The sequence below is a fragment of the Amblyomma mixtum genome, chromosome 9, assembly GCF_055824585.1.
Source record: "Amblyomma mixtum isolate Tamu chromosome 9, ASM5582458v1, whole genome shotgun sequence".
In the NCBI taxonomy this organism is placed as follows: Eukaryota; Metazoa; Arthropoda; class Arachnida; order Ixodida; family Ixodidae; genus Amblyomma; species Amblyomma mixtum.
In genome coordinates, this window is record NC_143020.1 from 122,909,374 (window position 1) to 122,930,113 (window position 20,740).

The 20,740-nt window shown below is 45.7% G+C and overlaps 2 protein-coding genes across 5 annotated transcripts in view; both read left to right on the top strand.

Moving 5' to 3' along the window:
* LOC149331052 (isobutyryl-CoA dehydrogenase, mitochondrial-like) overlaps window positions 1-20,740 on the top strand; it is a 419,086-nt gene that overhangs the window by 393,947 nt on the left and 4,399 nt on the right. For all 4 annotated transcript variants that reach the window (XM_089561789.1, XM_089561786.1, XM_089561787.1 and 1 more), the window contains exons 5-9: window positions 7,583-7,797; window positions 10,274-10,409; window positions 12,641-12,738; window positions 14,773-14,925; window positions 19,741-19,843. In XM_089561789.1, the coding sequence (XP_089417915.1) occupies window positions 7,583-7,797; window positions 10,274-10,409; window positions 12,641-12,738; window positions 14,773-14,925; window positions 19,741-19,843 (705 nt within the window). The remainder of the gene's footprint in view (window positions 1-7,582; window positions 7,798-10,273; window positions 10,410-12,640; window positions 12,739-14,772; window positions 14,926-19,740; window positions 19,844-20,740) is intronic.
* Window positions 4,095-6,466, top strand: l(2)34Fd (nucleolar protein 10 lethal (2) 34Fd). The gene has a single exon (XM_089561784.1). It carries the CDS (start codon window positions 4,317-4,319, stop codon window positions 6,372-6,374), a length of 2,058 nt encoding a protein of 685 aa, XP_089417910.1. The 5' UTR covers window positions 4,095-4,316; the 3' UTR covers window positions 6,375-6,466.

Below are 20,740 nucleotides of genomic sequence, written 5' to 3' on the forward strand. Positions count from 1 at the left end.
TTCAGAAACCCCCATGAACTTTCGTGAATGGCCACATTGGCTGAGCCCAACTGAGTCACATTAGCAGATTTGAGGCATGCAGATCCAGCCTTCGCTCTTGGAAAGGAATATGACTGAAAAGTTTGTGGAAGGAGACGAAGCAACAACAGGAAAAGGGAAAACGGTCTTTTGTTTCAAATTTATTGTGGTTCAAACACAAACAAGTGGATGAAGTACCTGACTGGCTGAGGTAGAAGTTTGTGGGAGGAATCCTGCAGCAAATGTTTTCATTCACCTCCCACTCTGTTGAGAAAGGCATTGGCTCCCATTACCTCAGAACTTTGAGTGGTGGAAATTATCACACAGCAGATGAGGCAGAGGTTTAATGCACTATAGTAATAGCAGCTTGGAGTGGGCACTTGTCATTATCAAAAAGGATAAAAAAAAATTTAAAGCATGTCCACTAACGAAGGCATGAGGAAGTTTGCAGCCTTATTCCAGGGAACTCCAGCATGACAACGGTGCCACACAAGCTGTATTTGTAAACGTAGCTTGTCACAATAGCAGAGAAACATGAGCACACTCAAAGAGCATCTGTCACAGTATTGGAGTCACATTATTGGCCTTGCTGGGTGTGGGGTGGTGGTGACTTTTGTTAAAAACTAAAAATGATAAGGAAGAGATAAAAGATGCTTGCCTGCTGCAAATATTGCTGCTTGTTTCTTGAACGCTTTACATGTAGCTGGCGGAAATAAAAGGGATAGTGAGGGTGACGGATAGGGCAAAATAAAGACAGACGGATACCGTATTTAGTACTCATGTATAGGTAGACCTGATTTTTTTTTTTGATGCAAAAACATTATATGGCTCATGAGGTGGAAAATATTGCATTAGCATAGTACGTCACTGCAGCAGGCGACATCCCACGAACCACTAGTATGTGTAATATGCACTCAGTTGGCTGGCAGCTGCCAAATGCGGCTTTTGACATAGCTCAAGCTGCAGAGAGCATTTATTTGCAATCATACGTGCAATGTGGCAAAAGGTAAGGCATCGAGTGGGCACTGCAGAGCATAAAACCACACAAAAAAGGTCATCATTCAGGCGTCTGCGCTTTCGCACTGCCTTTCACTCAGCACTCAGAACACAGAAAAAGAATGATCAGGTTAGGAACAGTTGCCGACAGTTGCAATGCTAATCCCACCACCAGCTTACAGCAACCTGAACTCCTAACTTAATAAGGTTAGTGGTAGAGAGAGGGTGTGGTAGATGGTCCTTGGCGGTCACAAAATGAACAAGGGAGGGGAAAACCTCAGGTTGCTTGAGCCAACGTTTCGACAAGGGGACTTGTCTTCGTCTGGGCAAAGCGTTCATCATTGGCAGGGATTAAATAGGGCCTTCGCTCCGAGGAGGAAGGCCCCGGGGGTGGGGAAGGAAAGTGGTGTGAGAGGGGATGCGTGTCAGGAAGGGGAGGGAGGTGAACCTTGATTCGTTAAGCTGCAGTAGTGGAAAAACTTATATCCAGGGGGTGTGTAATGAACAAAGGCTTTGAAGGGGCTGCGACCGGGGGGAGGTGCTGGGTGGACCTGTAAGACTCTGATAAGAGGATTAGTCAGCGTGGCACAGGGAAATGAGAACAAGAGTTCTCATTTCCCTGTGCCACGCTAAAATAAGGTTAGGGAAGTCGAGATTTTGTTCTTATTGCTTAATGCAGCAAAAATACACGGGCTCTAGTGGATGGTGTGTACTTTCACTCTGTCCATTGTCTGGGCAGTGAGTTTCCATATTGAGGCAAAAAATTCATGGTAAAATAGGCCATAATTGGAGAATTGCACATTAACAGGGGTTGTAGTAGAGGGGCACGATTGGATGTAATACTCATGTATGAAAGCACTATATAAGCCCACGTGTAGGAGCCAGGTATTACAAGCTGTGCCTTGCTCCAGCTGTCGCATGTTTTGGCATAAGTGAAGAGGTCTAGTAACTGACTTCTGAATTGTTTTCATGTTAGTGTCCATTATACACAGTGTAATAAGCAGCTAAAGTTATAGATACTTTCCTTACTTTAGCATAAAAACTGAGGTCAAGCATTCTTTAAGCAGGCCTCTTCAATTTCATTTTATGACAGGCACTTTCGTCAGCAGTGTGCACTTCACTGTTCTTGAAAGTGATTGGCACCTGTTCTCGTTAATGTTCAAAAGAGTACTTGATAAACAGAAGGAAAAAATCAAACCAGTGAAATACCAAAGGCGCGCCACACCTGTTGAGTTCAGCGCTACTGCACGCGATTGGAAGTTTGAATCCACATAGAAACCTTAGAGGAGGAGATTCTTCAGCGGCCGGTCGTTTGTACCAAGTTAAGTTTGGATGGTGTACACGAGCTTAACGATCTTTTTCAAGCCATGTATCTCGCTGATCTTTTCAATTTCCCATGTCTCTCACCATTTTCGAGGTCGCATATCATTGTAGTAATTCAAGAGATGCATGACCTGTCCGCTTTGCACTTGGCAAGGTGGCAGTGAGGGTGCAGCGTTGTCTGCTCGAGCAGATGACGTGCATCTCAGCAGTCAAAAACTGGTCTATTCACAAGTAAGCGGCTTAAAGCTGCTGACTATTTATGTGACTGAACAGCGATAACTGGCGTCTGTAAAGGTTAGACCCTTGTATCGCTGACTAAGTCGCTAGTTCTCGCAAAGAGCACCTCTGCATGTACACATGTGCTACTCCTTGTGGCAAGCATATTTGTGGTATCAGAGCACTTCTTTCATTGTATTGATCTATTGTGAACCAGTTGTTATTCCTGCCAAAAAACGCAAAACTTCGAATAGTCCTTGCTAATTATTGAAGCTGCAGGCAGTGTTTCTAGGCAGCGCATTACCAGTAAGCTACCCGTAGCCAGGGTTGCCGTTGGTGGCTACTTTTCACCAAATTGGCTACTTAACCACGTCTTTTAGTAAAACTTGGTGTTGGGCTAGTTGGTTGTACATTCTTTCAGATAGGTAAGCACCAAAGAAAAGACGAACACAAGGCGAGAGGACAACGACACAACACAGAAGAGCGCTACTAACAACTGGCGATGAACCATGTCTACTAACCGTGTCTGGTGGTGAAAATTTCAGGTTGACTCTCTGGCTACTTTTTGGCTACTTTGAACTTTTGTTTTGGCGCATTAATGAGACATTTTTTTTTAAAATCACAGCATCACCGCCAGCAGGGTTGATGTGCATAGTGGCACCCCTATGTTCGGCTAGGGTAGCAAGGAAGATTACTTACGCACGCAGCGCGACTCAGTAGACTGATGTCTGCAGAGAAAAGCTTTATCTAGACTAACGAGCCGTGATGAAGCGCTGCTTCCACTTGAGCAAAGGGTGATGCAGCTCCTGCAGCGGCTTCCAAATTCCTCGTTTGCACTTCGGAGGCCGCAAGCCATCAATCCTGATGGCAAAGAAGGTGTGAAGAGCCATGAAGGCATACTGAAGCTGCCGCTGTTTTTTTTTTTTTTTGACGTTCTTCCATCGAGCTGAAATCAGAAATGCGGCAGCTGCAAGCCACCAACGTGAACATGATCACAAGTCATGCTTGAGTTTATGGCACGCAGCGGCTGCATCGTACTATGACACTTGCAGCGAATGCCCTTTTCCGCCCCTGGCATGATAAGGCATAAAATTTTGTCACTTTGAGTTTCTAACTCTGTTGCTGAGCGCGTATTTTCCTTTGTTAACTTGGTAAAAAACAGGTGCACAAGAAAATGAAGCTTGATCGACTGCCTAGTGGTGATTGCATAAATAAAGTTCCATCTACGGCTTCAAGACTAAAACAGCTTCAATGATGTCCGACTGGGTTGCTGGCCAAAGTGTGACTGAATTACTGTCTCAAGTCCACACTATCTATCCACACGCACCGAACATTTAATAATTCATGCATTTATTTGCAATGTACCTGTGCCTTGGAGACCGAAAAAAAAATAGTGCAAATTTTGCGCTCCTTATTCGGTTTCTTGCGTCGATTATAAATACTGACATTATTTTTTTTTATAACAGTTCTATTCATAATATTATATCGCTTCCAATCTATTTGGCTACAAATTTGGCGCTAAGATTGAATCGCATGGCTACTTTCATCTCTAATTTTGGCGCCTTTTAAAATATGCCCAACGGCAACCCTGCCGGTAGCCAGTCCAATCCGAGCCAAGGCATGTTTGTGGGCGACGCTGGCGACGCCATTTGCGACTTGTGCCATGTGGTTTCTGTCAGCAGCGGTATGGTACGGCGTAGTTTCTGGCGCCGCTGATCATTGAGAGACTAGTAGTTGCGGCATAGCCGCGAAAGGCTAGCAAGATGCAAGTGTCGAGCACGAACGACGTGAAAATCTACAACTTGAGCGGCGGGAGATCGCTGCCGGAATGGCTGTCGGACCGCAAGAAACGCATGCTGGCCAAGAAACACTCGGAGATTCGTCACCGTATCGAGCTCATCCAAGACTTCGAGATGCCCACCGTGAGCACAGGCGTAGCTATGTCGCGCGACGGCCAGTACGTTATGGCGACCGGCACGTACAAGCCGCGCGTCCGCTGCTTCGAGGTGTCGCAGCTGTCCATGAAGTTCGAGCGCTGCTTCGACTCCGACGTCGTCGCGTTCGATATCCTCAGCGACGACTACACCAAGATGGTGTTCCTCCACTGTGACCGGTATGTAGAGTTCCATGCTGGCTACGGGCGCTATCATCGGATCAGGATCCCCAAGTTCGGTCGCGACATGGCATACGTGTCGGCCGCCTGCGAGCTGTACTTCGGCTGCGACGGAGCCGAAGTTTACCGGCTCAACTTGGACCAGGGTCGCTTCTTGAACCCGCTCGTGACTGAGGCGACGGCGATTAATGTGTGCCGCGTGAACACCTACCACAATCTCGTCTGTCTGGGAACGGAAGAGGGCAAAGTGGAGGCCTTCGATCCCAGGAGCAGGTCGCGGGTTGGAGTCCTGGAGTGCGCCTTGAACAGCGTGACTGAAGACACGGAGATTCGAGGAATGCCTTCGGTGACAGCAATGACGTTCAAGGATGCCTTGACGCTCGGTGTTGGGACGGCGACCGGTCAGATCCTGCTGTTCGACATTCGATCCGACAAGCCGCTGCTCGTGAAGGACCACTTGTACGGTTTGCCCGTCAAGAAAATCGCCTTCCACTCCGACGCCGATGTCGTGATGAGCATGGATTCAAAGGTGCTCAAGCTGTGGGACCGGACTTCAGGGAAGGCATTTACGTCGGTCACACCGGGTGTCGACTTGAACGACCTGTGCCTTGTGGGGAACTCTGGGCTGTTCTTTTTGGCAAACGAGGATAAAAAGATACTGTCGTACTACATACCGAGCTTGGGCCCCGCCCCGAAGTGGTGCTCCTTCTTGGACAACCTGACTGAGGAGCTGGAGGAGACCCACCAGGACACTGTGTATGACGACTACAAGTTTGTCACGCAGAGAGAGCTAGAGGATCTTGGTCTGGGCCACCTCGTGGGCACAAACCTCCTCCGAGCCTACATGCACGGCTATTTCCTGGATGTGCGGCTCTACCACAAGGCCAAAGCCCTGGTGCAGCCATTTGCCTATGATGAGTACCGAAAAAAGAAAATCAGGGACACACTCGAGGCGACCCGGAAGAACCGTGTGGAGAGCAGAAGCAAGCTTCCGACGGTTAACCGAGAGCTGGCTAGGAAGCTCCAAGAAGCAGCTGAAACTGAAGGCACTGCACAGAAGGTGGCTTCAAAGAAGGCTCCAAGGACTGCTCTTCTGGGCGACTCGAGGTTCAAGGCAATATTCGAGAACCCTGATTTTGAGGTTGATCCAGCCAGCGATGAATACAGGCTGCTAAACCCGCTTGTAAAGAGCCTGGACAAACGGCAGAAGAAGCAGAAGGATGAAACTGAGAAGCAGCGGGATGACATCATGGACTTGCTCAACCCAGTTGAAGGTGGAGAGGGTCAAGGCAGTTCAAGTGAGGAAGAAAGTTCAGATGATGATAGAACGTGGACGAAGGAGGTCAAGAGGCAGCACCGAATGATAAAGCAGGAGGCGAAATCTGTGCCGTGCCCCAAGATGTATGAACTAAAAAGTGGTATTGAGCTCCGTGGTGGCGTTCTCGATGGCAAAAGTGAAAGTGTGGAAGCTGTGAGAAGGCAGCAGCAGACTGCACGAAAGTTGACGCTCGCGCAGAGACTGGACAGAGAGAAGACCGATGCCAGTGCGGTGGCCGGTGCTGGTGGGAACAGAATGATGACTTTTGAGCTGAGGAAAACGAAGGCTGAGCGGGACAGAGAGCAGAGGGCAAAGGTGCACATGACTGAGCGGAAGAAAGTTAGGCGGTCGGCAAAGGGGTTGAAAATGGGAAAGGCGGGACAGCTCTAATCTGTCTCAGAGGTTTTGTAAATAAAGTGCCTCATATTCATGTGTACTCTTGCTGTTGTTGGACAACGGAATTAAAAGCTGGCTTGCAATGAGCCCATGTTTAAGTCGTGTTTCTGTTGAAAGCACAACGCCAGGAATGTTTAAATGTTTGCAGGTGCTGGTGAAAGTTTTTTGCGCTCTGCTTTGGAACCATGGTTACCTGTGTCACAAAACGTTAGTTTCTGCACACATTATATTACTTGACAGGTGTGTATTGACACACTCAGGTTGGCATCTTGGACGGGTTATCAATACATAGTTTTCACCGGCGTCATAGCGGCCGCCATCTCTGGGTCCCAAAAGCACGGCGAAAGCCTCGGCGTTTTGTTAACCCGCCCATCGCAAACTGGTTCCCGCGTACACTGTGGAAGCTAGCCACAGTACCCAAAGATGGCGCCCGTGATGTCATGTGAAAACTATCTATAGTAGTCTGCCTCTGCCCACGGTGTCAGCATTGGTGAGCATGGATGAAAAATAATAAAATTGCAGGCTTTGCAGTGAGCTTCTATTTAATAGAAGCACACGGGATAACCAGGCTACAGGGTAGCTTGTGTGGGTGCATCTTTGTAAGTGTTGTTGCCAAAAGAGCGAAAATTCCTTCTAGCAGGACAGTGACATGTGGCAGCGCTTCGGTGGAGTTAGTCCGGTATGTTTTTGGGAATTTGTCTATGAGGAGTAGATTTGAACTAAGGGAGTAATTGCTCATTAGCATCCAGCCATGCACAGGCATGCAGCTACAAAGGAAAGCTATGCATTTGACGCTGTTCTTATTTTCAGTTCGATCCTGTCATGTGCTTGCTGTCCCAGTTAGCTTAGTTGGGTAGAGCAACTGCCCTGGACAGGCCGTGGTTCCGGATTCGATCCTCATGCCAGAAAGAATTTATCTCAACTACGAGGTTTCTGTGAATATCGTATAGCTTACCATTGCAGCCATTAGCTGCACTTGAGTGGATGCTAATGAATTGCTTTCTTATTTCAGGACCATTAGATGAATGTTTCTGTGTATGAATTTATTCCGTTGTTGGCAACCATGTTTTCTTTGCTTTGTCTGCACCTGTTGCGGTGCATCTGTTGCATGTTAGGTGATTTTCAACCCATGTGCCCCATAGGTTTGGGGTTGGTGGGAGTCTTGCCTCTTTCCGGCAAACCTGACCTTGTCTGTTATGCAGGCAGTGGGAGCGACGCTGCCTCCCTAGTCACCACGGCCAAGAGGGACGGCGATGACTACATCCTCAATGGCACCAAGGCATTTGTGAGCGGTTCTGGTGCAAGCGACGTGTACGTGGTCATGTGTCGGACTGGGGGGCCGGGCCCCAAGGGCATCTCCACGGTTGTCGTTGAGAAAGGAACTCCAGGCCTTAGCTTTGGCAAAAAAGAGAAGAAGGTGCGCAGTTCTTTTTTTTAACCATCATAACTGGCTTCTGTGTGAATTTTGTTGTGATGAGTAGATCTTCTGACTTCAGACCAGAGTCACTTAAGTAAGGACGGAGTTGTAATAAGGGAGTAATTACTCATTGGCATCCACCCGAACGCAGCCATACGGCTACAGAGGAAAGCTATACAGCTTTCTCAGAAACTTCGCAGTTAAAGAAAAATTCGTCCTGGTCCGGGGTTCGAACCCGGGACCACCGCAGGTTCGAACCCCGCGGACCACGGGTTAGAACCCCGGACCAGGCCGAATTTTTCTTTAACTGCGAAGTTTCTGAGAAAGCTGTATAGCTTTCCTTTGTAGCCGTATGGCTGTGCTCGGGTGGATGCCAATGGGTAATCACTCCCTTATTACAAATCTACTCCACCTTGGGGGATTCCCCTAAACATTTGACTAAGGACAGAGTTGAGATAAAGCTGTGAGGAGAAGGAACTAACTCATTGCTGTGCCCGGTGTGTGAGTGAAGTGGATGCAGCAGGAACGCTGGCAAATTCTTTGTGCACAAGGTGCAGTGTTCTTTAATGCAGGCGCAATAAATTATGCTGAGACCTGAAAAATCGCTTTGGATCACATCAAGCCAGGCATGCAAATTGAACTTAGGAAATAATTTTTACAATGGACACGTTTGTGTTGTATGGAACCTCTGATGTGGCACCAACATGTGTGTTTCCATTTGCTTGTTTGCAAGCATGAAGCATAGAATCAGATAAATCATCTTGATCTTTTCATACAGTGACTTCATATGACACAAATCAGTCATGAGAAGTATCATGGAGAATTTAATAGCTGTCCAGAATTGCAACTTGGTTATATGAGGATATGGCAGAAATTCCACAGTCAATCATCCGAACAGTTGGGAATTTTTTTTCCCCGAATGTTGCTGTGTACCTTACAAAAGTCTGAAAATTTTCCTTCCTTTCTACAGTAATTAGCAACTGAAGGGGATAAATGCGCAGTTAATGCAGTGAAATGGCGAATCTTTCAGTGTACAGCACTTTGAAGTTATCACACTGCTGCATGCAGATGTCTCCAGCATGAAAGGAAAATGCCTTGTCCACATTCAAGCAATGATAACTCCATAGGTATTTTTATTTTTTCTTGTGGATGGACAATGCTCAAACCACACTTGAAGATGTAGTGGAACTTCAAAATGGTTTTTGAAAGATTGGCTGCAGAGTAGTTGTAATAAAGGCTTTGGCCAGTAAGTTTGCTAGCAATCTTCTAAATGGATGCAGCTTGTATTCGACCTCAAAAATAGATTGAAATCTTGTCTAGTATTTCTTAAAAAATTTTTTTCCACTTGTGTGCCATTTTCTTAAAATATACTGCATACAAAGTGCTGAAATTTTTTTGTGAGAGTAGAACTGTTATTATTCTTCACAACCGGGACTAAAATTATGCACTTTGAGCAAAAGAATGGATTTATTATGTTTTTTTCTTTCCCAGTGCAATTAAATTGCCACCCATGAATGGTTTCTTTTTGTTTTCCAGTCATGTAAAAGGCATTGATTTAAGTCTGTTGAAAATTTTGTTTGGTTACATCTTATAATTTCTGGGAAAAAGTACTTAAACCTTCAAAAATTGCCGTTTTGCGAAAAATGCAAATAAAGCCTTTGAAAACACCCACTTTTCTGCTTGATGTAACAAGGAAAAAGGGTTAATGCATTTCTGAATTCGTGAATCCCCAAGAGAAAATATATGACGGATGCATGCATAACAGGAGCAGTGTGGGTGCCAAACCAAACCTTATTGATGCAGTGACAGAGACATGTATGCATAGGAAAGAAAAAAGAAGAAAGGGATCAAATATCCTAACAAATGTCACCATCACCAGGCAACTTATTTCCATTTCACTGCGTCATGCTATTTCCATAAATGCCAACTCGGCATGTGTGGAATGAACTATGCGAGTTACTACCCGAGCTTACCCGAGTTACTCGTGCAAGCTTGGGTGGTAACTCGGGTTTGCTAGGCGACGGCACAAGATCGTACGTGCCGTTTTCGCCAATATGCTTGTGGTGTTAGCTTGTGGTTAAGCGTTTGGTTTAGCTCGTGCCGGAGGGAGCCGGCTTGACGCCGTCATGAGCTGTGAAAGCCAGCGCCTGTGCGAGGGTGGTGCCCTCTGGGTGAGTAGGTGGCAGCGGCGCGGTGCCATCTGTTGGAGCGCAGCTGAAGTGGTTGCTAGGCAACGGCGACTGAAGGTCGTTTGGTAGCCACACTGCCACGAGAGCTTACGCGACAAGCCGAGCTGCGCTCCAGTAGTGTGGCTTTCGCAACAAAAGGCACCGTGCACAGCATTTCTTTTGTGGGTTCATCTGTTGGGCTTCTGTGCTGCTGACCCCATCAGGGTGCTAGCTTTGGAACTGCGCTCGATTGTTTCACCTATTTATAAGCAATATGCTGTGCGTCTGCCTCTGCTTCTCTCTTGTAGCTGGGGTGGAACACGCAGCCTACTCGGGCGGTCATCTTTGAGGACTGCCGGGTGCCCATCTCCCAAAGGCTGGGCGAGGAAGGCCAGGGCTTCTCTTTCGCCATGCAGGGGCTCAACGGGGGACGCGTCAACATTGGTGATTTATTTGTTTATTTCTATTTATCAACAATAACCACAGTGTCTTTTGGCATTACAGTAAGAGAGGGGGGGGGGGGGGGTTACAAACAAGACATTACTGTGTATGTATCAAAAGGCAGTGCAAAGTGCATTACGTTCAACTGTGCTTGAGAAATGAAAGCTCTGAGTAAGTGATTTCAGGTAAACAAAGATATGACAACATAACCACTGCATGAAACATCACTTTTTTGTCACCACACTCCTAGGCTGTTGTTGCGCAAGTCTGTTATGAGCATGTGTGTCACTGTGGAAGCGTTGCCAGGTTCTTGGGTGTGTGACGTCGCACGGGGCTATAAAGATATGGCAGTCTTGAATGAAGACAGCTTGTTCACAGGATTGCCATTGTGAGAAGTTACTTCAGAGGCATTGTCTGTCTCTTGGCTGAACTATTGCAGCCATGCTTCTCTCGTGCATGATGCTCTTGAAGGGACACCTAGGACAGGTCTGCCTAAGTTTTGCTCTCAGTAAAATTTGACTGTTTGGCTCTTTGAAGCTCTCTTCATGTCTGTCCAAAAGCAAAAGATGTGGTTATTGCTCAGAAATTTGCAACTGAAGAGGGTATGTTTTTTCCTCTTGATTCAAGCTTGCGATGACGCTAATGGCACTGAGAGAATTAGAGACTCCGTGATCGCTGATTAAGAGTGGATGGTGGTGTGGTATGGCCTCCGAGATCTATGTACAAAATGTTTTGGCATCATCCCAGTCCAGTTGTGAAAATGGCTGGTTGAAGAAATACTTGTATCTTACATTTTTATTCTTCTCAGTTATAAAAGGTTCCTTTTCTTTAGAATGGACGTTTTTGTCATTAGAATGCGGTATAATCATTTGACAATAGGTGGCTGCAATATGAGAGTATAGAGAAACAAAGGGCGCAAGGCTAGGGTAGTTATTGCAGTAACAACCTTTGAAATCAAACGTTGTGACAGGCCTCTGTCTGCCCGGCATACTTGATTTGGAGGAAAGCGTCCACAGTAAGCAATGAGTAAAGGGCTGATAGGAGACCTGAAATTTTATTGATGACGGATTGAGGATCGAAGATGGCAGGGACTTTTAGAATGGCAAAATGTGAATGTGTACTAGGGCAAATAAATGCTTGTTATGTTTTACTTTATGTTCCAATCTAGTTTTAGATGTGCCAAGACTCGACTTATTGTCTTGTAAGGAAATGTTTCGTCTTGAGAGCGGAGCTTTTGGGAAAGTTGTGGTATGGTGAAAGCTCCGTGGTTCTCAGTGATGGCAGTTTACCTGGAGTTTCCTCTTTTTTTTTTTTTTGATATCATCTCACCCTTGCTTGACTCCTTTTTTTGTAGGTTTTTGTGTCTGGTTATTATGGCTATGTAACAGATGATCTTACAGACTGATTTTCAGGCTTTTGGCTTGCTGAGACAATTTTTCAGGCATGGCTAATAGCAGCCGAACACAGAGACGACTTTGCATGTAACCCTTGCTCTGTTTTCAGCCAGTAGTATTTTAGTACATGTCTTATTTCTTTTTATGTAATGAATTGTGTGTTTTACTGTAATTTCATCTCTGTCAACCGTGTAGGGAGCACTTTCATGTTGGCAGCATGTTAAGGCAGTCGCTGAGTATGAGCTCTCTTAGGGTTGTAGTATACCACCTGCAGCAGCTCTTTCCCCTGGGAACCATCGAAGCACCTTAGAGTACTGAAATAAAACTGCACATCTTGACGTTCAGCCGTCGCAGTGGCTCAGTGGTTATGGCGCTTGGCTGCTGGCCCGAAAGACGTGGGTTCGATCCCGGCCGCAGCGGTCGAATTTCGATGGAGGCGACATTCTGGAGGCCCGTGTACTGTGCAATGTCGGTGCACGTTAAAGAACTCAAGGCGGTCGAAATTCCCAGGGCCCTTCACTATGGTGTCCCTCATAGCCTGAGTCGCTTTGGGGCGTTAAACGCCAATAAACCAAACCAAACCATCTTGACATTCTTCTCATGTCTGCCATAATCTTCATTTCTTTGTATCTCTGATGGGTCTCCTCCCCCTTATGCCTTGGTTGGAGTGCGTCCTCTCTCAAAAGTCTTGCGATTCCTGTACCCTGTCCATAGGCTGCTGAGTTACTGGTAATGAGTTGCTTCCGTGCAAGCTGGTGGCCTTAGTAGCTGAAATAAATGCAGTGGCAGCAGAGAGAGTGTATTTTGAAGCTGTGTCCTGTCCTTGGCTTTTGTGTGCAGCATCCTGCTCCATGGGAGCTGCGGCGGCCAGTATCGACGTTGTGACAGAGCACTTGAAAGTCCGCAAGCAGTTTGGCAAGCCTCTCGCTTCTTACCAGGTACTACTGCGCTTTTCTTTCAGCGTGAGGAAAAATGGGGGAAACAGCACTAAATTTCAGTGCATAAATGTTGGATATTTATTGCTTCAGACGAGGGGAATGTGTTGCCTCTAGGCAACCACACCTTAGGCACTAGCCTGTGGTGCAGTTTTTTTTATTTATTTTATTTATTGCATTGCGCAAGTGTCTTGGGGGACGCGAAAGAAGGCAGTAGACTTGTCTGATGTAGCCGTGTCCTCCTCAGCTGCTGCGGACACCCAACCGCGTAATCCAAGGGCATTAATACAGAGTAACAGCATTTAAGTACGGCGTGGTAAATTGAGACCTGGATTACTTCAAACAGCAAGTTAAATAGAAAGTTGCAGATTATTTGAAACAGCAATCGTCTGAGCACACGTTTCCAACTTTCACAGTAAATTTAAAGACCTGGAGTGGAAACAGAAACCAAGTAACTCAGCCCAGCACTGCCTTTAGTTCACATTTGGGGTAAGGTCCCCGAGCGTTCGTCTGAGTTGCTGCGCTGAGGTGGCAGTAGCCAGTGTTTCAGCTATTTTGGGATATTCGTTCAGTAAATCTGGCGTCTGAAAGCTTAGTTTTTGATTGCCATGTGCTATGCAGGAACGTGGCACAACTTAGCGGGTTAAATGCAATTTTCTCGGCAATGAGTGTGTCTTTTTCTGATGGACAGACAGCAACAGAGCCAGAAAGAGCCACAGAGCCAATTTTTACTCGGGAAAAAAATTGGATTGAGCTGTTCCAGATGTCCCTTTAACGGAAGACACAGCTTTCAAATTGAATTTTAGAAAACTCCATATGTTTCATCTATAAGGTTTTTCTAATTATATCCCGAAAGATTTTTTGCTGGAAACAGTCCAGAAGTGACTTTCAAAAATGTTTTTTGTGACCGTGGGTCACAACAAACTGGCTGAGATCTCCGTGAAAACGTCACTTTTATGCAGGTAGGGCAGTCAAGTCAAAAAAACGCTTTTAGGAAACTGACATTTTGAGGTTGAAATTAGCCAGTTTTCTCAAAAGTGATTTGTGCGCTGACTGCTCTGCTTGTAAAAAGGCTAGCATGACAGTTGCTTCATGGATTTTCATATGGTTTGTTGCATTGTATTCCTTGATAAACTCTTCATGCAGTGATGTTCCTATATCTCTGAATTACTTTCTCATGTTTGTACTGTGTCACTACTTTGACATGACGGTAATGACTGCAATATGCAAACATGGACATAATGTTGTGTGTAGAAAAAAAGTCGGGTTGATTAAAATATTTGGAGAATGTCAAAGCGTGAACCATTCCTTTGGATAAAATTTAAGAGTGACTGTATGCTTCTACATGTTTTGTTGTCACACCAGGCTTTCTGCAAGTTTTGTGTAGCAGTGAAACACATAAACATTTTTGGTGTCAAAACTGCTGAAGATATATTGGTGAAAATTTGTTTATTCATTTAGTGCACTTTCCAATGAGCATGTCAGATTTCATCACTAAATGATAAAGAATTTCACCTCCAAAGGCTGCGTCCCCCCTTAGTGACTGCCTTCACAAAACTACTTTACTTTGTGCCTTCATATGCGCACTGCTTGAAGGCAACACTTTGCTCGGTTTCGGGTTGTTCAGGGAGCTTGTTCAGGGTGTTGATAGGCTGTTCGGATGGGCTGTTCTGGTGCGGTGCAAGAGTCTTGTTTGATCTGCACGTAGGAAAACGTGCACCATGTCCCACTTTCTCGGTGCACTCGTAGAGAAGGAAGCATGCACCATTCAGATATAATTTCTGAGTAATTGGGGAGACAGTTGTTGAAAGGCTTTTAAACATGGAGGTTTTTTTATCCATTCTATAAAGAGGGGCTTCAGCATGGTAGGGTGCCTTGCTGTCCACTTCTTCCTCTCGTGCCCCCTGTGTTTGTGTGTCGAAGCGCCCTTTTCTAAAATGGAGGTTTCAGATGTGTCTTGAGATGATGTGAGTTTTCTGAATTGCTGCCAGCCTGTGTGAAGTTTACTTGGGTGGCATTCTTCCTCTTTCCTCTCAGAACAACCAGTTCAACCTGGCCAAGATGGCGACAGGCCTGCAGACGTCCCGGCTGATTGTGAGGCGGGCAGCCGAGTCCATAGACAGGGACACCCCGGACAAGGCAACACTGTGCGCCATGGCCAAGCTGCACGCCACGGAGGTCGGATTCAAGGTGACTCATTAGGGCACAGGCTGCATGTGGGACAGCACAGCAGCTAATTTCAGTGGCTCTCGGCCCCTGATTTTTTTAATGTTGATAATATGCTGGAGTAAAAGTATGGTGGTCCGCCTACACAATAGGTGCCCCCCCCCCCTTTCAAAGTGGCCGTGGCCCCCAACACTCTTAAAGCTTGAACGCAATTAGCTGTGCACCCAATGCAATGTTGTTTTTATTCCATGGACACTTAGTGCAAACAAAGCACTGGCAAACATAAAATAGTGACAACCACATCCCTTGTGGGAGTGTATGTGGGAGCCCCATTATGATAGCACACCATGATCCTGTATCAGGACCCTTGTCACCATGCACATCTAAATGGAAGAGAATGAAAATGCAGCACAAAAAATTCAAGCTTATGAGCTTGCTGTCAGATTACTACTCGTTTAAAAAAAAAAAGCGCCTGTCTCGAAGATGGGACATGATGGTGCATGGCAGCTTTCAGAATGCTGATCGATTGCTGTTCTGGTTGGTGTGTGAGGTTCTGCATTGCAGTTCGGATATATATATATACAGTCAAGCCCAGTTATAACAATATTCAAGTGCCATGGAAATACCATTGTTATAACCAATAATTGTTATAACAGGGTTGTGCCGAAAAAAAAGAAAGGATGACAAACTTCAGAGCATTTATTGACAGTAAATACCCAGAGGGGTTTGATAATTCTAATGCCTGTAAAAGCTCGTTAAATCGAACTTCAGGGAACCGGAACAATGTTCACCGTTCACCGATGACCAAAGCACCGCCATCACTGCGCCACCGGGAGTTGCGCACCTCCATGTTACAGGAATCAAGCTGGCTTTTTGGAAGCTATTCTTATGAGAAATTCAGAAGTATGCAGAACCAAGGGTGCGGTGACAGCTGACAAGAGAACAACCGCGCTGGCTGCGTAGCCAATGCAGCAATGCAGCAGCTCTCCTGATGCGATGACGCCTGCCTCTTTTGCTTTCGTGGCATTGCTGCGCCAGCTTAGTCCATTGGTCGGCCCCACACATGCACGCTTTTGTGTTGTAAGCATGGTTTTGCTGGTGTGGTTGTAGCATTTCTCTTCTTTTTCTGTAATGGTTGACACTCAATTACCAGATTTAATTGTTATAACCAATAATCTGCCTTGACAGCATTGCTATAAGCAGTTTATTTTACCATAGAACACATGGCAAAGCTGATGGTGCCATGACTGACCATTGTTATATCTGATATATTGTTATAACCAGTATTGTTATAAGTGGACTTGACTGTATATATATATATATATATATATATATATATATATATATAAACGTAATTCGGTTGACACACGATAGAAAACAACAACTTTATTCTAACGTTTCGACCAGGGTCTGGCCTCTGACGAAGGACAGACCCTGGTCGAAACGTCAGAATAAAGTTGTTGTTTTTCTACCGTGTGTCAATACCGTGTGTCAACCGAATTGCGTTTATGTTCTACCGGATCCATCCGATCTTCACCCCCTTCTTATATATATATATATATATATATATATATATATATATATACACAGTCAAACCCAAGCCCACTTATAACAATACTGGTTATAACAATATATTGGATATAACAATGGTCAGTCATGGCATGTGTTGTATGGTAAAATAAACTGCTTATAGCAATGCTGTCACGGCACATTATTGGTTATAACAATTAAATCTGGTAATTGTGTGTCAACGATTATAGAAAAAAAAACAAGGAAATACTACAACCACACCAGCAAAACCATGCTTGCAACACAAAAGCACATGCGTGTGTGGCCGCCCAATGGACTAAGCCAGCACAGCGACACCACGAAAGCAAAAGAGCCCGTGAATGCGTTCCCCTGAGCAAAAGGCCCATGCAGAGAAGAAAGTAGGGAGCATGGTAGGGAGCCTTGGCGGAGCAGTCCATTATTTGTTGTTTTTGAGGGGTGCGCCGCTTCCAGGAAAAAATGTGCAGCCACGTTTTTCTTGGTTTTTGCACTGTGAGCTATGGCTGGCACCGGCAGCACATATGTTGTCCCATCTTCCGCTGTTCTTCGCTAACTTCCCCACGGTCCACACTTCACAAATTTCTCGTGTTCCAAGGGCAGGAGTCATTGCGTCGGGCAAGCTGCTGCATTGCTGCATTGGCTACGCGCTCCATGTGTACCCCCAATCAGTCGGTGCAGTGCGCATGCGTGCAGCCAGTGCGGTTCTTCTCTTGCCAGCTGTCACTGCACCCTTAGTTCTGCATGCTTCTTGAATTTCCCGCAAGAATCACTTCCGGAAAGCTGACTTGATTTCTATGACGTGGAGGTGTGGCGAAGCTACCGGTGGTGCATTGATGGTGGTGCTTTGGTCATCAGTGAATGGTGAACATTGTTCCGGTTCCCTGAAGCTTGAATTAACGAGCTTTTACAGACATTAGAACAATCAAACTCCTCCAGGTATTTACTGTCAGTAAATGCTCTGAAGTTTGCAATTTTTTCTTGTTTTCGGCGGAACCCTGTTGTAACAATTATTGGTTATAACAATGGTATTTCCATGGCACTTGAATATTGTTATAAGTGGGCTTGACTATATATATATATATATATATATATATATATATATTTCATTTCCTGTGCCTCTTGAGTATCAGTTTCTCTTTGATGCATTGTTTTTTCACAGGGCATGCATATAAACGCCTGGTTTACCAAATAAAATGGAACGTTAGTGCTTGCGGCTGTTTATGTCATGTTCATGTACATTATTATGCTTGCAATCAGCACTGTGAGGATGGAACATATAAGCAACACAAACCTGAACGTTTCTGTTCTAGAGTGTCTCAGGGCAGTTGTTCGTATACATATATACCATGGAGCCCCTCCCTGCCGCACCACCTTAGCTTTGCTGTCAAGTTACCCTGGGATTTTTCAGCACCCTTTTGAAACAGCAGACTATCCTGCTGGACTGGTTTTTTTAGTGCTGCCTGGAACAGGGCTACAGGCTTATTAATAAAATAATTTAATATGAATTTCACCCAGTACAGATGCCTTGACCCATGAGCATTGCTGAGTTGTGATGTTGGTTCTTTCTTATGGGGCTGCGATGTTATAATGTGCCTTACCTTGCTGCAATTGCTGCTGCTGTTAGCACAACTTGGGAGTACTATTACAGGAAATTACAACTTGTCAGCAAACAGCTTTTCTCATTTTGATGTGATCACAGTCTTTGTGACGAGGTTACCAGCTGTGATAATAACTAATGATAACATGAATACTTCATGACTGGCAAATCTATTTGCGACTCTAGCAAGGAACACATGAGCTGCTCTAATTTCTATGGCAATGATGTGGAGGCACTTTCAGGCAGTGGGGTCGTGGTACACTTGCTCTAATGCGACTGTCATCTCTGTAGCAGTAGCAGCGGCGTCACGCGGTAGGAGCAGTACCAGCCGCCGATGAAGATGACGCCGAAGTTCCGCCGAATGGAGCTCGACCTCTCGTGCCAGCGGCACGCGCCTCTCTTCGGCACGCCATCTTACAGTCTAACACTCTGCGGCCAGTAAACTAATCACTTCTTTCATCGTGCCGGCCTCATACTTTTCGGGTGCAACATCTGCTTGCATTTCTTGGCTGTTTCTTATGTGCAAATGTGCATTTCAAAGATTGCCTTCTGCCCTCACCCTGATATGATGCCCTTCCATGGGGGCCTTGGGAATGTCAGGAAAAAAAAACAAACTAGGAAGATGCTTAAGCTTCGTTTTTATGAGTAGAACGTGATTGCACTATCAGCAGCTGTCATCAGCTGCTGCACACAGGGAGGGGGTTGTGTTGGTTCTGTGCGTTGACAGAGCAGCCATGAGCAGCTGCTCGAGGCCAGCATGAAGAGCGATACGACAGAGCTGCGGCAGAATGTGGCGACGCTGGCAACGCCGATGATGCCGACTTTTCCGCCTCACGAGCTCCTTAACACTCTTGCGTTTAAAAACACTCATGCCCGTGGGCACATTCCAAAACAAAAACGTATTAGCAACAGGGCAACTCGTCCTCATGAGCGCTACCATTATCGCTGGTGTGATTCCACAACACATTGTTCTAGCATTGTTGTCCAGCTAAATCCACTGCTTTGCAGTCAGCCACAGCATGTTGTCATCCCAAGAAATCCCTCACTTCTCAAATAACCGCCCCAAGACATCGCATGGAACAGCTGAAAATTCTACCTTGCTGCAGCCACCATGACTGTGTCACCTGTTCCAAGATGTCCGACTTGCGTCTCGGCACGCAGTTGTTCGTTTCTTCGGCACAAAGAATGACAGCCACCTTGAATGTAGCCATGAACGAGCAACAAATGTTTACTGGACCCAGTGCACAGATGACATTTGGCGAAGCACTACATTAGAAACTGGTAAAACGTGGCCGGCAGTTGTCAGATGCGTCGAATAGAGCCAAAGAGAAGCTACGCTTGAGCACCATTGGCTCTTCCTACAGCTACCGACACTCCCTGGAAGCGCTGCCCTGGAACAGCGGGTCTTCCATCAACTGTCGACAGTCCCTTGGGTGCCGAGGGCGCAGTTGAAAGTAAAAATTAAAAAAAAATAAAAATAAAAACCTTGTGAAAAAGCGCGCAGAGTAGCTGATTGCTACTGGGTAGAAGCGTAGAGTAAACATAACATTGCAACCACGCTGTAGCATTCGTGATTGATATCTCATTTGTCTCACCTTATTTATAGTGCCATGCTTTGGTTATGATTGTGAGTCGACCTCCCCCACTTCATGTCTCGAGGAATACTAGGCGGACATCCTTCCCTGTCTGTGCAGATCACCAACCAGGCCCTGCAGATGATGGGCGGATACGGCTTCATCAAGGAGTACCCCATCCAGCAGTACCTGAGGGACCTCAGGGCTCACCTCATCATCGAAGGTGCGTGCTTACACACACCTGCAAGGTGGTGTCAGCATGGCTCTAAACATTCAGTGTCGCTATCAGGGATTCTTGCTTTCCCTTTCTCAGTGGCCTGCGCCACCTTATTTTCACTTTGATAACCAGTTTAGTTTTTTTTTTCACTTTTTCCCTGCACGTTGTGCACTTTGCCTCACAACTTCCCAATGGTTTTCGAAAAGTTCGCTTCAACTTGCAACTCGCGAGCCTGGTTGGTATACCATCTAAAAAAGAAAAGGAAAAGAAAGTGCCGTTTTTTTATGTTTGATATATCCATTTGCCTCCGACTGCATGGAGTGCTGTGTTTATTTCTTTTCTGGGATGCCCGACCTAGCAGCTGTTGGCCTTGTGTATACGCCGTTACGTGTCTGTTGCTCTGAGATTTTTACTAGACTGCGCACATGTTGCAATGCCCTCAATTCCTGGGAAATGTGCTGCCATGGCCGGATGCTCTGTACTGTAAGTGAAAAAAAGTGTACAGTCGTCTATGGAAAGCAAAATGAGACCACAGTTTCACTTTACTATACCAGTGATTTCATTGTATGAGAGTTTACTATAGCAGGATTTTGCAGTATCAGCAAGGCAGAAATTTAGGTGAGTTGGTAAGTATTTATCATTTTGTTTCATTAGTATTCATCAGCGCTTGTTTGTGTTAGTCTTTTGTCTCATGTCCCATTCTTGTTGCGCTGTGAGCAAAATGATTCTATGGTATTTGGTTCTAATTCTAGCCTTAGAACCAAACAAATGCGGTAATTCTAGCATTTTTGGTGATTCATCATTTCTTGTTTGGAGCAACAGGCATTTAGTCTCTCCACACAAGCATTGAAATTTCAGGTGTAAGTCAGCACTGAGTACTGCATACTTCTTCCCAGTGTCCTG